A 16329-nucleotide genomic window follows, 5' to 3' on the forward strand; every position below is an offset into this window, starting at 1 on the left:
CTAACTCCTATATTCAATACGTTGATTTATGAAGGCCATTATACCAAAACCTCTCCTTTCTACCTGTGATGCCACTTTCAGGGAATAATGATCTGTATTCCCAGATCCCTCTGTTCTACCACACTCCTCAGTGCCCTACCATTTACTGTGTATGTTCTACCTTGGCTTGTCCTTCCAATACCTTTAGTTTGATCTTTTACGGGCAGCAATCTGGATTTGCAAACAAGTCCCTCAATCCTCTTCCAAGCCTTCCACCAACAACTCCATGCTCAACGCCTCCTGACTACTGACCTCTCTCCCAAGAATTAAAAGTTCTTGCTCACCACTCCTCTTCATTTTATCCTTCACAATGAAAACTCCTAGAGGCTGCCTCTGTCAGATTGGTTGTGGGGGGTGGGTGCTTTCTGGAGATGTGTGCAAGTTCACAGAAGTAGCAGGGTTATCCCCTATAGAGCTGTGACCATCTGAATCATCTCCTTCTGTCATAGGCAATGAATAACTCAGGGTTGATGAACAGATTCAACTTAGAACAGATGGTCGGACTCAACACCAGGCTGGACATCAGCATCGTGTACCGGTTAGTGGTTTTTAATTCACTCACTGGATATCAATGTCAAGGGCAATGCCAAGATTTATAGTTGTCCAATTTTGCCTGAGACCTGGGAGGCCGGTTGGTAGGTCACATTAGCTCAGGTTGGCTGAGGAAGGTGGAAACCCCTTTCCAAATATCATTAGACCAGAATTTGGGTTTGTGCTTACTGTTAACAAGATTGGCCTTTTAATTTGATTGAAACACAAAAATCTGCAGCTGTTGTGATTGTAGTAAAACCACATTGTAAATGCGGGAGGAACTCAGCAGGTCTTGCAGCATCCATAGGAGATAAAGGAGATATTACTGACATTTTGGGTCTGAGCCTCTCTTCAAGGTATAAGCAAAGAGCAGACAGGAGTCTGAATTAAAGACTGGGGAGAGAAAAGGGGAAGAAAATAGCAGGGGGAGGAGTACAGACTAACAAAAGGTATTAATTGAATATGATGAGGAAAGGTGAGAATTGATTTTGGCTCTGAAGGGGAAGAGAGAGAGAGAGACTGAATTAAAGGGAAGGAGCCTGAAACGCTCAGTGGGTAGTTCTACATTGGAGAGACTAAGTGCAGACTGGGAGATCACTTTGTTGAACACCTTGGTTTTGTCTGCAAATAGCATGGATCTCCCAGTGGTCCGCCATTTCAATTGCCTGTTCCTTTCCCTTGCTGACATGTCTGTCCATGGTCTTGTGCACTGCCAGACCAAAACTATCTGCATACTGGAGGAACAACACCTCATCTTGCATCTGAGCGCTCTCCAACCGGATGGCTTTAACTCCAGCTCCCTTCTTCTTCCCCATGTTGCCTTTCCCCCAGTTCTCTCTCTTCCCTTTTCCCTCTCCTCTTATCAATCCAATTAACATTTTTTGTCTGCTGGTCTGTACTTCCCACCCCCCCAGCTTTTTATACAGATGTCCATTTCTCTTTTTTGACTCCTACCTTGAGGAAGTGCTCAGGCCTGAAACGTCGGTAATACTTCTTTATCTCCTATGGTCGCTGTGAGACTGGCTGAGTTCCTTCAGCATCTGTGTGCTTTTTCTTTTGTTTAATTACTTCAAATTAAGTTCCGGACCTGCCATAGTTATTTTGCCCTTTTACAAATGTGCTTTACTCAGTGATTAAAAGAAATCACATTAATACAATAATAGACTCTTTCACTTGCACATTATTTACACATTCAAACTATCACACTGTCTTCACCATCCAGAATATATTCGAGCTCCTATGACACCTACTGGTCCTGGAAATCCCGCATCATACCCATGGAAACTGTGTGTTCCTCCTCCAGGGACACGCGGACACAGACGTAACCCTGAAAGATGGGCAGGCAGTCAGCCCAGGCTGAACCCCCGATTGCCTGCTGCCTGGACCCATAGCCAAGCCCAGGAGCAAAATGACTGGGTGGTCCCCAGAACAACCCAGCTGACCTGCTGCAGCGGGGCTTGAACTCGTGACTCTGAGTTACAGAACCACTGTACCAGAAAGAACCCCATATCCTCCTTCTGAATAGAGGAGCTGCGGATCAGTTGGCATAGCATACTGGTTAGCACAATGCTGTTACAGCACCAGTGACTGGGGTTTAAATCCTGCACGCTCTATACATTCTTTCCACATCTGCATGGGCTTCCTCCTGGTGCTTCAGTTTCCTCCCACCCTTCAAAACAAAATTTACCAGGAATTGTAGATCTATTGGGTGGCATAGGTTCGTGGGCCGAAAGTGCCTGTATGTTTACATTTAAATTTTAAAAATTCTAAAGTCTCTGGAATGTCCCAAACACATTGTTACAAGTCAGTATTTTTGAAGTGCAGTCATTGTAGGGAACCCAGTAGCCATCTGAGATCCAGGTACAGTGAGTGGAGTGAGGAGTCATTGGCCTGAAACGTAGATTCTGTGTCTCTCTCCACAGATACTTCCTGACTTCTGAAGTATTTCTGGAAATGAATTATCGCAAAAGATTAAATTGACAGAAATATAAACACAGAAATGCTGGAGGAACTCAGCAGCTCATACAACATCCATTGGAGGTAAAAATATATATATCCATATATCCAATGTTTTGAGCCTAAGCTCTTCCTCAAGGGCTGAAGCCCAAAAGGATGGTTATACAGGTATATCTTTACCTCCTATGGATGCTGCGTGATCTGCTGAGTTCCTCCAGAGCTGGTGTTTTCACTACAGTCAAATGTTTGCAGACTTTTTTGTTTCACTGTATTGTCTAAATCAGTGGTTCTCAATCTTTTTCTTTCCACTCACATACCACTTTAACCAATCCCTTACTAATTAATCACAGAGCACCCATGGCATGGGGATTACTTAAAGTGGAAAGAAAAAGGTTGAGAACCACTGGACTAAATAATCTGATTTGTTGATGTGTTTGAAGGAATATTCTTTGTGTAATTGGGCAGCATGGGCTCATGTACCAAAATGGCCTGTTACCATGTTGTATGGTTAAAACAAAAAGCAGTAATTGCTACCGCCTCTCTATTACAGAGTATTACACGTTAAAGTAAAACATGATTTTGACCATCAATCATACACACAATCCCCTGGGTGTCGCCCCGTTCCCAGAACTTGGCCACAGTCCTCTTGGACACCGCATCTGAGATTGTTCCATTTGTCTGTGTAACCCTCTCGGCCGTTCCGATCCACCTAGTTGTCTGAATGCCTTTTGGATGGCGCAGTACCTGTGCAATGTTGCTTGCTTTGTGATTTCTCACGTGTCCACTTCCTCCTCTGTATACAGCAACTGCCAGAACAACACATCAGCATGGAAAGCCCTGAACCTGGGGAAAAGTTTTAACCTGGATGAGCACTTGAACTTAAGCAAGGTATGTATGGAGTTGGAATAGCAGGAGTCATCCATCTGGCCCATCAAGCCTGCTCCAACATTCAATAAGATCGTGGCTGATCTGACCGTGGATTCGGCTTCACCAATCTGTATTTTCCCTCTAACTCTTAATTTCCTATTTATAAATCTTTCTAGCTGTGCCTTAAATCCATTAAACGAGGCAGCGTGTACTGCTTTTCTGGGAAAAGCAGTTCCTCCTCATCTCTGTTCTAAATCCACTCACCCAAATCTTGAGGCTCTGGCCCCTTCTAGTCTCACCTGCCAAATGGAAACAACTTTCTTGTTTTGAACACAGAACAGCACAGGCCCTTCACCCAATGATGTTGTGCCGACCGATCTAAGCCAACTCCACAACAATCCAATTCTTTTCTACCTCACACCCAAAAGCCTCTATTTTTCTTGCATCTAAGAATCTTTTAAATGTCCTTTTTTGTACCAGCCTCCACCACATCCCAGGCAATGCATTGCAGGAATGCATCATTCTCTGTGTAAAATTTAAAAAAAAAACACTTACCTCTGACTTCTCTCCTAAACTTTCCTCTGCTCACCTTAAAACAATAGACTTCAGATGTGTGAGAGCTGCAAAAATGTGAAAAATATTACATACGCATTTTTACTCTTTCATGCACATTTTGTTACAAAAATTATATATAAATATTAAGAAATACATGTATGTAAATAATATTTATTGTATAGTTTTTAAACTGCTAATTTGTGTTAGTTTCAATAATCATAAAAGTACACATACCATATATTATTGTTATAGTCGGATTTTGTTGACCGATTTTTAGGTAAAATTTAAGGGGTTGAGAAGGGGTCGAGAATTAATCTCAGCCCAAAGCTCTGAACTGGGATGATCAGACGCAGAGTCATTTATTAACTGCCAAGTTCAGGTCCACAGTGTTCTACTGAACCGGTTCTGACCTCCTGAAGAGATTGCAAAGGAATCTTTCAGATACTTTCCCTGTCATTGGCCTGGGTTTTTATTTGTTGTTTCAGTGGGGACTGGGAGAATCTGTGATCATTGGGAATGCCCATTTTTTTTGTGGTTATTCACAGGATGGGAATATTCTGTGAAGGGGAGAATGTCTCTTGGGCTGCAGGAGGAGATTCAATGTTCAAGGTTTATTTTAATTTTCACGTAATAATACATTAAAAATGTAAGATGCGTGATATCCTTTATCTTCTGTTTGCCATAGGGCAAACAAAGAGTTGCCATGAGCAGTGCTGGGTTCCCCTTACAATAGGAGAAAGGGAAGCAAAAGAGAGACACAGAGTATCTATTGGATTCACCTCTAGCGCTCCCGCAACCTCTGTAGCCACACAGACTCCTATTTAATCCATCGGCAACCCGAGCTCGAGATCCAAACCCCTGATACGATCAGGAAGCCTTCAGCACCTGAGGCCCTTTGGTTCCTATCCTTTGCACCATTTCGAATCCTTGGTGATTCCGATACCTAGTTCCCATGAGCCAGTCTTCAGCAGCCCGTATGGGTCCCCTGACCACAAGTTGCCCTCAGGCACTGAGCCCCTTGCTGGTCTGCTGCCGTAGTCACCTACCCTGCAGGGTCCTTCAGCCACTGAGCCCCATGCTGGTCTGCCACTGTGGTCACCATCCTGGAGGGTTGTCTCCTATGCTTCTACTCAAAGTGGGGGAGGGGGGGGGGGTTCTCCCCGTTTCTGATGCTGTGCACAGGTCTGATGCTCCCCCTGATTCTGCAGCCCTCATGGCTGGTGCTGAACACAAGCACCACCATCTTGGATTGGGAGTGCCCATCTACTGTGGTTAGTTCAATGAGTTGGGGATATTCTGTGAAGGGGGAGTCTCTGGTGGAGGAAATTCAATGGATAAGGGTGGAGGGAGTGAATGAACAGTGATGTGTAGTGAGTAACATCCATGAGGGGGAAGAAGGTGATGTGGGCAGTGTTTTAGTGGGTGAGGAGAATGTCCATGGGCATTGGAAGGGATTTCTATGTGGGGATGAAATACATGATGGGGAGAGTATCCACAGGAGAGTCTAAAAGGAAGAGAGTGTGTCGGTGGGCCCTGCATGAAGGGGAAGTTGTCTGTGGGCTGTAGGACTAGTTACTTTATTCTTAGATTGTTTTATTGAAATTCAGTAATTCATAATTATTTTTTGCAGTACACTGAGGATATTAAAAGCCAGTTTGAAAATCTGAATGTCAATTTATCGGGGATTGTATTACTGAATAATCAGGGCAAGAAGATTGCAAAGGATGTGTTCAACACCGGTGTTGATGATCTAAACTTCACCAGCATCTCTGAGCAGGTGAGGAGCTGCCCCCACCACATCATTGTTGAGTCACGGGTCCCAGATCAAGTATTCTCAGTCCATGATCTCACATCCTGCTCAGAGAGAAAAATTAATGAGAAAAAAAAGCCAGAGCAGTAAACTTTTGGATTGTTGTGAAAACCCTCACGTGAGGAAGGGAATTTTCCATCTTGCTGGGCCCATGTTCATCTAGAGCGACAGTGGCTTAGTTGGCTGTTTTCTGAAGTTGGCCTACTATCATTTCCCTTTGGGCTGTCACCATGCCCACACCCTGAGAATCAATTCATTAACCTGCCCAATCTTTCCCAGAAAACTATGTCGGTTCTGTCACTCATGTGTCCAGACTCTGTGCATGTAAATATATGTGTATACAAGTTTGAACCTGTTTGTGTACATCTGTGTGTATATATATATATATATATATATATCTGTATGCAAGTTAATGTATCAGCGTGTGTGTGTGGGGAAATGGTACAGACAACAACTCTTGCCTGTGAGTTGGAAGTCCGCGAACTGAGAACCATTCCAGGGATGACCCCAAGACCTTGCTGAGTCTTCTGTGTGGCACAGGGAGGTCAGCACTCTCCAAAGTTGTCCTCAGGGGAATAGACCAGATCCCTGCTCCACATGTCACTTCTCCCTATGCATCAGCCAATGCACACCCACCGATTATGGCCTTTTCCACCTTGCTCTAGGATATTGCTGTGCTTGGTTTGACTGGAGGACTTCCTTCAGTGATAGCCCACCAGAGCAAGGCACTCCATTGCATTAAAATCCCATGGCTGTCTGGTGAAGTAGAGGGCAGTTGTGGGATTTTAACCCAGTGTGTGGGAGTTGAGGGCAAACATGAGCTGAACTCCTGACACCGGCGTCCAAGAACCTGAATGTGGATTCTGGTAACAAGCGAGTCCAGACTGACGCTTCAGGAAGATATGTGATGACTCTATCCAGCTGACTCCCGTGCCCCCCACCCCTCATCAATTAACCATTGAGCTATGTCCAAGCAATGCCAAAGGGTTCTGTAGAAGGAACAACCTCACTATCCCCCAATTCTGAAACTTCCAGAATTGATGTACTAAATGGCACGTTTGGAGCCCCTGGCATCAACAGCACTTGCATTTAGTGAACACCAAGCACCTGTGCTTTGCCAAGCTGGAACTCCAATTCAACCATTTCAATTTCCACCGATTGTCCTTAACCTCCTGCATTGTCAGAGTAAGGACGAACGTAACTTTGAAGAACCACACATCATATTCCTCCTTAACAGTCTTAAACCCAACATCAACATTGAACTTTCCATGTTTGTCACCCCCATCTTTCTAGTTCCATTTCTCCTGTACCTGTTCCCTTCCCAAGAATCTATCAAACCCCCCACCCCCCCCCCCATGGTCTCCCCTCTGTCTCTCCATATCTCTCACCTTCTGTCCAGTATCCTATCACCTCCTGGACCCTCTCCAGCCCTCTCCTACCATCCCACTGCCCTTTTAATTTTTGCCATCTCCCCTTTCTGCTTTAGTCTTAATAGAGCATCTGACTCATAATATTGGCTGACCATTCCTCTCCATGGATGCTGTCTGACCCTGAGTCCCCCCCACCCCCACCTTCTAGTGATTTTCAGGGTTATCTCTCCCTGATTCCCGTGTACACTGGGATCACCCTGTGCCATTGGGTAATTAGATTTCTGCAGGATTTGTCATTTTATTTTTAAAATTCCAACATGATAGAAGCCATTGAGAATCCTGCCACCCAAGTACGCCCATTTAACTTGAAACCTGTATATTTTTGCTGAACACCCAGAGGAAATTCACTTAGACATGGAGATGGTGAAATTCACTTAGACAATTCACTTGGAAATTCACTTAGACATTTCACTTGGAAATTCACTTAGACATTTCACTTGGAAATTCACTTAGACATTTCACTTGGAAATTCACTTAGACATTTCACTTGGAAATTCACTTAGACATTTCACTTGGAAATTCACTTAGACATGGAGAGAACATATATGCTCCTTACAGACAGCGCCAGATCAAAACCCAGGTTGCTGGCACTGTAATAGCGTCGCACTAACTGCATTGGACACTACAGGGGATATTCTTGGCTTAAGACATCCATGAGGGTAGAAATAAATGCATATCTGTTTGAGCAAGAAAGATCTCACTGACAACTCTCCTTATTTTCAGCTGACTTTTCCGTTGATCCTGAATGAACTCCTCAACATTGCAGAGAAGCTACAGAACCTCTCCAAGATCCTGGTCAGTAAATCAGCTGTTGACTGGAACCTTCTCTCTGTCATACCCTTCTCTTTGGTGACCTTCATCCAGGAGCGAGTAAAACAATGCTGGAGAAACTCAGCAGGTCAAACAGTGTACTTTATACAGCAAAGATAGAGATACATTACTGTTTTTGGCTTGAGCCCTTCATCAAGGTTTGACAAAATGTAGGCAGGTGCTCCATTTTCAATGATCACCCTTTGTCTGTTGGCCTGCATTCTTCCCCTGCCCTTTCTTTCCTTCTCCCCAGTCTTTTAATGCAGGTGCCTGCCGCCTTCTCACTTAAACTCTGCAGAATGGCAAAGGCCTGAAACGTCAGTAATATATCTTCCAATGAACACTGTTCTGACAATAACCACACCAGCAGTGTGAGTATAAGACATCTTTAATAAACTAATATGTACACTGAGGTCTTGTCTCTCTGCAAGACAAACCTGGAAGCCTAGACTGTAGCTTTGGACTGCTTTATATACACCTCACTGACAAAAGGCAAAGGAGGAAACACCCAACCCCAACCAACCAATTCTCCCCTGCAACCGTGTCTGCCTGTCCCGCATCGGACTTGTCAGCCACAAACGAGCCTGCAGCTGACGTGGACTTTTACCCCCTCCATAAATCTTCGTCCGCGAAGCCAAGCCAAAGAAGATACAAGGTCACCGGGATGACCCCTGGTGACCTAGTGGTGTAATTACATATCACCAGATTCATCCCCCCCTTAAAAAATTGTTTATCTCTCCCCCACCCCCTCCTCCTTCCCTTGTTTGTAAGTTCATGTCCAAAATTATTTGTAGCTTCCGTTGCCTTCTGGACCTCCTCGTAGTGGTATAGGGGTGGGGAGTGGGGTCTGCCTTTCGGCCTTTCTTGGTGGAGGTGTGGGAGTGGGAAGTACTGGTTGGTCATGTGGCCGTGTGGACTGGGGATCCTCTTATGCAGGATTAGGTCCTGCCATCAAGTCTAAGGTGGTGCTATTTTGTGGGGCGGGCGTACCCAGGGTTCCGATTTCCAGGTAGGGTGGTCTAGTCCTCTGGGGTGACTCGATGGATGACTGTTCTAGTGACTGCTGCTGCGCTCCTTGTTGATCCGTAGACATCTGTGTTTCCACCGCTTTGTTCATACATCCGGCCGGCACGAGATCCCTGGTGGCCACCGAGTCTTCTCTTCCATCTGGGAATGTGATGAAGGCGTACTGAGGGTTCGAGTGCCTCAACTCCACTTGATCCACCAGTGGGTCTGCTTTGTGGGGTCTGCGGTGCTTCCGAAGGAGAACAGGTCCTGGTGTCATCATCCATTTAGGCAGCACTGTGGCCGTCATGGCTTTCCTTGTGAAAGATATGTTCATGTGGGGTCATGTTAGTGGCAGTACACAACAAAGAACGTATAGCGTGTAGGGCTTCTGGCAACACTTCTTGCCATCTAGTAACAGGCAGGTCTTTTGCTTTTAAAGTCAAGAGGACCGTTTTCCAGATAGTGGCATTTTCCCTTTTGACTTGTCCATTCCCCCTGGGATTGTAACTTGTAGTGCGGCTGGTAGCAATCCCTTTCTCATGCAGGTACTGCTGTACTTCTGTACTCATGAATGCAGCATCCCTCTCTGTGTGTATGTAGTTCGGGTACCCAAATATGCTGAAGATGGGTTGGAGGCATTTTATAACAGTGGCTGCTGATCCATCAGAACACGGGATTGCGAAGGGGAAATGGGAATATTCATCTATTACGTTTAGGAAATAGACATTTCTATTATTGGACAGGAGCGGGCCTTTAAAATCGAGGCTAAGGCGCTCAAAAGGTTTGGTAGCTTTTATCAGGGTGGCTTTGTCTGGCCAATATAATTGCTGTTTGCATTCCGCACAGATGGGGCAGCTCTTGTTCACTGACCTCACTTCCTCTACTGAAAATGGAAGGTTTTGGGTTTTAATGAAGTGAAACAGTCTAGCAACCCCCGGGTGGCCCAGCTCATTGTGCAAGTTCTACAACTGGGACATGTGATTAAGGATGGCACAAGTGCCTCTGGACAGTGCATCCGGGGGCTTGTTGAGTCTCCCAGGGCCGTATAGAATGTTGTAGTTAAATGTAGGCAATTCTATCCACCAGCGCAGGACTTTGTCGTTCTTAATTCTCCCCCTGTTCTGGTTATCGAACATAAAAGCCACAGACCGTTGGTCCACGACGAGGGTGAAGTGTTTGCACGCTAGATAATGTCGCCAGTGCCTTACTGCTTCCACAATGGCTATGGCCTCCTCCTCTACTGCTGAGTGTCTTACTTCTGACCCCTGTAGGGTTCACGAGAAAAAGGCCACCGGTCGACCATCTTGCTTTAGGGTGGCTGCCAGAGCCACATTGGATGCATCCATTTCTACTTGAAACGGGATTGACTCATCTATAGACCACATGGTAGCTTTAGTGATATGGTCCCTAATATCCCTGAATGCTCTGGTGGCTGCTGGGCACAGTGGGAAAACAGGCTTTTATAAATGGACGGGCCCTGTCAGAGTAGTTGGGGACCCATTGGGCGTAGTAAGGTAGTAAGTGAACAGCCCCAAACACCTTTTTAGTGCTTTCAGCATGTGTGGCACTGGGAGGTCTAGGAGAGGGTGCATATGGGCTGGGTCTGGGCTGACTTCCCCGTTCTGCACTATGTAGCCCAGGATTGGCAACTTCCTGACGCTAAAGACGCATTTGTCCCTATTGTACGTTAGGTTCCTTTCCTCGGCTGCCTGCAAGAAGCGTTTTAAATTCGTGTCATGATCCTCCTGAGTGTGGCCACAGATTGTCATGTTATCTAAGTAGGAGATCACAGCTTTCAGTTGGAATTCATCTACTATTCGATCCATTTCTCTCTGAAACAAGGACACTCCATTGGTGACACTGAAGGGAAGTCGCAGAAATTGATACAGCTTGCCGTCTGCCTCAAATGCCGTTGATATGCGATTGGTGTTTCTAATGGGTAGTTGGTGGTATGATGCCTTCAGGTCTATGGTGGAGAACACCTTATACTGCGCAATGTTGACCATGTCTATGCGTGGCAGGGGGTAGGCATCTAGTTGTGTAAATTTGTCGATTGTCTGGCTGCAATCCACTACCATGCGCAGTATTTCTCCTGACTTTACTACAACCACCTGGACTCTCCAGGGGCTGGTGGTCTGCTCGATGATGCCCTTCTGTAGTAGCCTGCGGACCTCTGTCCTAATGAAGTCTCTATCCCTCAGGCTGTACCTTCTGCTCTTTGGCTATTGGTGTGCATTCTGGGGTCAGGTGCGTGAACAGCGGAGGGGGTTCTATGTTCAGGACAGACAGGCTGCAGTGTTGTTTCTTCGTAAGGCGTAGTGGGGGGTGAGGCCCGTTGTGCACTATTGTAATGCATTCTAACTGGGACTGAAAATCTAACCCCAATAGTACCGGGGCACAGTGGTGAGGGAGTACTAGTAATTTGAACCCTTCGTATTTTGTGCCCTGGATTTCTAGAGTAACCCTGCAAAACCGTTTTACCTCAGCCGCAAAGCTGCTGGCTGCTTACAGGATCTGGTGCTCGCTTGGGCATGTAGGGAGGGCAAAGCAGTTGACTAACAATAAAACTTTCAGTGCTTCCACTATTTAGCAATTTACCCTCACATCATTAATTTTGAAGCACACAGTGGCATCAGATGAATTGTGTGGACTTGCCTGATTCATGCGTAGGGAAGCAAGTCTGCCATGTCCTTTGTGTCCTTCCATCCGATAGTACTCAGCGTCATATTCATCTCCTGAAGACTGTGTCCTCTGCTCTGTAGCATTTGTCCAAGATGGCCAGCTGCACATGGCATTCTTCTTCTGTTTGTCTGTGGAGAAAGAAGAGCTTTCTCGCCTCTCATTAGTATGAGAATGGGCCTTGGCTGTGGCCTTGGGACTTCTGCAGACTTTTGCATATTTTCCACAGTTGGAACAGACATTTTTTCTGGCAGGGCAGAGGGCTCTGGGGTGCTTTCTTTGTCCACAGAAAAAGCACTTGGGACCCTCAAGGTGCTGCTGCTGCTGTGAATTCCTGTGAGGCAGCATACTTTTCTTTTCATGAGGCTAGAGAGTCCAGCCGTGCGACGTTTGTCCAACCCCCAGGGTCCTGTGAGTACTCCTCCAATTCTTTCCTGGTGCTTTCTAAAGCTTCTGCAGCAGTCTCTGCCTCATCTAGCCCCACCAAGAATTTCCGGACAAAAAAATAAAATACGAAACATTACGAACATATAAGGTGGAGAAGAATGTAATGAAAATAAAGCAGAAGTATTATGAGCTAGGAGAAAAAACGCACAAAATACTAGCCTGGCAACTTAAAACAGAACAAGCTAAAAGAACTGTATTGGCATCAAGGAAAAAGGACAAACAAATTACCTATAACCCAATAGAGATCAATGAAAATTTTAAGGAATTCTATGAACAATTATACTGAACTGAGAACGAAGGGAAAGAAGACAAAATAGATGAGCTTTTAGCTAAAATTGAACTACCGAAATTGCAAGAAGGGGAGCAAAACAAATTGATAAAACCATTTGAAATAGAGGAAATACAGGATATACTAAAAAAGCTACCGAACAATAAAACACCTGGAGAGGATGGACTCCCAATAGGATTCTATAAAACATTTAAAGAGTTATTAATTTCTCCTCTCCTGGAAGTAATGAACCAGATAGAAGAAACACAAAACTTGCCAGATTCATGTAAAACAGCAATAATTACAGTAATACTTAATTCAGATTATAAGATAATAGCAAAACTATTAGCAAACAGATTGGACGACTGTGTACCAAAAATAGTAAAACTAGATCAAACTGGATTTATTAAGAAATGACTAACAACGGACAATGTCTGTAAGTTCATTAACTTAATCCATGCAGTACAAGGAAATAAGATACCAACAGTGGCTATTGCTTTAGATGCAGAGAAAGCCTTTGACAGGGTAGAATGGAATTATTTATTCAAAGTATTAGAGGTTCAACCTACCAGAAAAATATATTAATTGGATTAAAGCATTATATAAGGGACCATTGGCGAAGAGGTCAGTAAATGGATATATATTGAACCAATTTAAATTAAGTAGGTCAACTAGGCAGGGATGTCCACTATCTCCCTCACTGTTCACTTTAGCAATAGAACCATTGGCAGAACAGAAAATAAAATAAAAGGGATAAAAATAAAAGAGAAGGAATATAAAATCAGTCTATTTCTAGATGACATCATAGCATACTTAACAGAACCAGAAATATCAATAAAAGAATTACATAAGAAATTGAAGGAGTATGGAGAAATATCGGAGTACAAGATCAATGCAAATAAAAGTGAAGCGATGCCAATGAATAATGCGGATTACACAGAGTTTAAAAAAGAATCACCATTTAAATGGCAAACACAAGCAATTTGATACCTAGGTATTAGATAATAATTCAGGCCACCTATACAAATTAAATTATCAGCCATTAATGAAGAAATTACAAGATGACTTAGAACATCGGAAAGAATTGCCACTAACACTGATAGAGAGGGTAAATTGCATTAAAATTAATATCTTCCCAAGGATACAATACCTATTTCAATCATTACCAATTCCCTTAACAGAGAAATTCTTCAATGAACTAAAGAGAATAATAAAGAAATTCTTATGGAAAGGGGGGAAACTGAGGATAGCGTGAGATAAATTAACAGAATGGTACAAACAAGGTGGTTTGCAGCTACCAAACTTAAAAAATTATTATAGAGCAGCACAATTAAGGTATCTATCAGATTTTTATCAAACAAGGGAAAAAACCAGATTGGACCAAGATAGAGCTAGATAAATTAGGGGAGAAGGTACCAGAACATATACTTTATAAGTGGGATGAAAAACTGGTGCAATATAAAAGTTCACCAGTACTACATCATTTACTCAATATATGGAAGAAGATTCACTTAGAAAGGAAAAAACAAATTACCAACTACCAAAATTATTATTAATACAAAATCAGCTAATCCCTTTCACAATAGATAACCTTTCCTTTAGAGAATGGGAGAGAAAAGGAATTGAAAGAATAGAAAATTGTTTTTTGGGAAATAATTTATTATCATTTGAACAAATGAAATACAAATATGGAATAACTCATGGTACAATGTTTGCATACCACCAGCTGAAAACCTACTTAAAGGACAAATTGGGAAGCAGACTGAGATTACTAGAAGGAAGCAGCTTTGAATATGTGATTACAGACACAATAATAATTAAAAGATTTATAACAAACATGTACATCAAGCTGCAAGAGAAAGAAAATGATGAAATAAGCTATCAACCCAAACAAAAGTGGGAAAAAGATTTAAACATAAAGATAAAAAAATGAAATATGGGAAAAGTTATGCTCTGGAACTATGAAAAATATAAATACGAGGTTACGCATGATACAATATAATTGGTTATACAGGCTATATATATCACACCCCAAAAATTAAATAAATGGGATCCAACATTATCATATAAATGTTTTCACTGCAAGAAGGAAACGGGAACAACAGTACATGCAATTTGGGCATGTGAGAAAGTGAAAAAGTTTAGGGAAGATCTAAATTGGGTATTAAATAAAATCACAAAAAGCAACATACCAAAAAATCCAGAGATCTTTCTTCTAAGTAATACAAGAAGTAAAGAATTAGCCTTCAAACTGGATGAAGCGCAAAAAAGATTTATTATGATAGCCTTAGCAGTAGCAAAAAAATGTATAATGTCAATTTGGAAATCAGAAGAGAGCCTGAAAGCAGGCCAGAGCTCCAAGTAAATATCCAAGTACATTTTAAGTATGATGAAGACTTCTGCTTTTGCCATCTCTTTCAGCCTCTGAGTTCCAGATGCTTATCATGTTTTGGTTGAAAATATTTCCTCCACCTACTCTCTAATCCTCCTACCAATTATTTTAATTCCATGTCTCCTGGTTTCTGATCTCTCCCACAAGGGAGAGATCCTTCTTATTTACTCAATGCCAGCCCCTCATAATATACATAGAAATGAATAAATGTATTCCATTGGGAAAAAATAACATATAATTTAAAAAATAAAGTCACATTATTTGAAAAAAATTGGGAACCGTACATGGGACACAACAGAGAGGGGCTACCGCGGACCTCCATTCCCTAAACTGATAGAATGATAAGAAGACGAAATGACCTGATCCAGTGTGTAAAAGTAGATGACACAATTTTCTTGTTTATTTTCATTGTGTGATGACATTGTTTAATGCATTTATTGTATTGTATATGTTGAATGTTTAATGGGTTGGGAGGGGGGTGGGAAGGAGGGAGGAAAGGGAGGGGGGAAAAGGGGAGAAAATGACAGTGTATATTCAAGAGGGAAATGTTTGTGTGTATTTTGATTAATATGGTTCATAGTGTGAAAAAATTTTTAAAAATTAAAAAAAGTCTAGCCCTACCATTCCTTTCTCCAGTAATTGATGTCTCGTCTCAGTGGACCATATGCCTGCAACATTTCTGTCCCTAATAAGGTCCTCGCATTCTCCTGAGCTGATACTGCTTTAAAGTTGCAGCCCCTCGCCAGGTCTTTCAGAGAGAGTATAAAGTCTCTGGCAGACTCCCCTACTTGTTGTGACCTAGTCATAAGTCTGTACTGGGAGTGGAGTTCATTGCCTCTTGGTAGGACCTAGCATCCTGTATAAGGGAGTAAGGGTGGTCTCCCAGCTGGGCTAACAGCAGCATTAATAGCTCTTTATCCGATGCCTCAGCACCCTCCATGTAATTCAGAAAACATCTCTGCCACCGGCAGAAGTGCATGCCAGCTCCAGGATTTCTGGAGTCGAGCTCCAGCCTGTCTGGTCGCAGCACATGGCTAAGCTGCAGTCTCTGGTTCCTTAGGTGTAACAAGGGTGGACCCTGGGGTACTTGGAGCTGCTGGTAGAGCCTCTGTGGAGCTTGTGTCTGCTGGAGGAGTAACCTGGGTGCTTGGGGCTGTTGGCTGAGTCTCTAGCTTTGGGATATTTGCTGCGGGCTTGGGAGGGGATCCCAGCAGTAGCGTCAGGTCTCCGTGGTACTGGGGAAATTGCTGCTGGGGGAGTGACGGTAGCGGTGTCTGCTTTCCCTGGCTCTGGAGTGGTTGGGAATTCTGCACATACGTGGTGATCGGGAGCACGACTTGTGGAGATCCTTCCACCTGCACTTGTAGTGGCCCCTTTCTGATCGGACCGGGGTTTAGGGTTGGTGGCGTCTGTACCGGCGAACCCACGGGCAGGCAGGGCTCTTGGCCAATTCTTACCTGCCCTATCATACTTCTGTGGTCTTCCCTGCATTCCACCACGATTCCAGTACAGCGGTTCCTCGCCGTCTCTGTCCTCA

The 16329-nt window shown here is 43.7% G+C and overlaps 1 protein-coding gene across 5 annotated transcripts in view; it reads left to right on the forward strand.

The window, feature by feature from the left end:
• Positions 1-16329, forward strand: part of LOC138744306 (prominin-1-A-like) — an 83057-nt gene that overhangs the window by 45217 nt on the left and 21511 nt on the right. For all 5 annotated transcript variants that reach the window (XR_011345438.1, XM_069900218.1, XM_069900217.1 and 2 more), the window contains 4 exons: positions 489-577; positions 3330-3414; positions 5579-5725; positions 7912-7983. Coding sequence is in view for 4 of the 5 variants with exons in the window: in XM_069900218.1 (XP_069756319.1) it covers positions 489-577; positions 3330-3414; positions 5579-5725; positions 7912-7983 (393 nt within the window). In the remaining variant the exon portion in view is untranslated. The remainder of the gene's footprint in view (positions 1-488; positions 578-3329; positions 3415-5578; positions 5726-7911; positions 7984-16329) is intronic.

Source organism: Narcine bancroftii, chromosome 10, assembly GCF_036971445.1.
Source record: "Narcine bancroftii isolate sNarBan1 chromosome 10, sNarBan1.hap1, whole genome shotgun sequence".
Lineage (NCBI taxonomy): Eukaryota > Metazoa > Chordata > Chondrichthyes > Torpediniformes > Narcinidae > Narcine > Narcine bancroftii.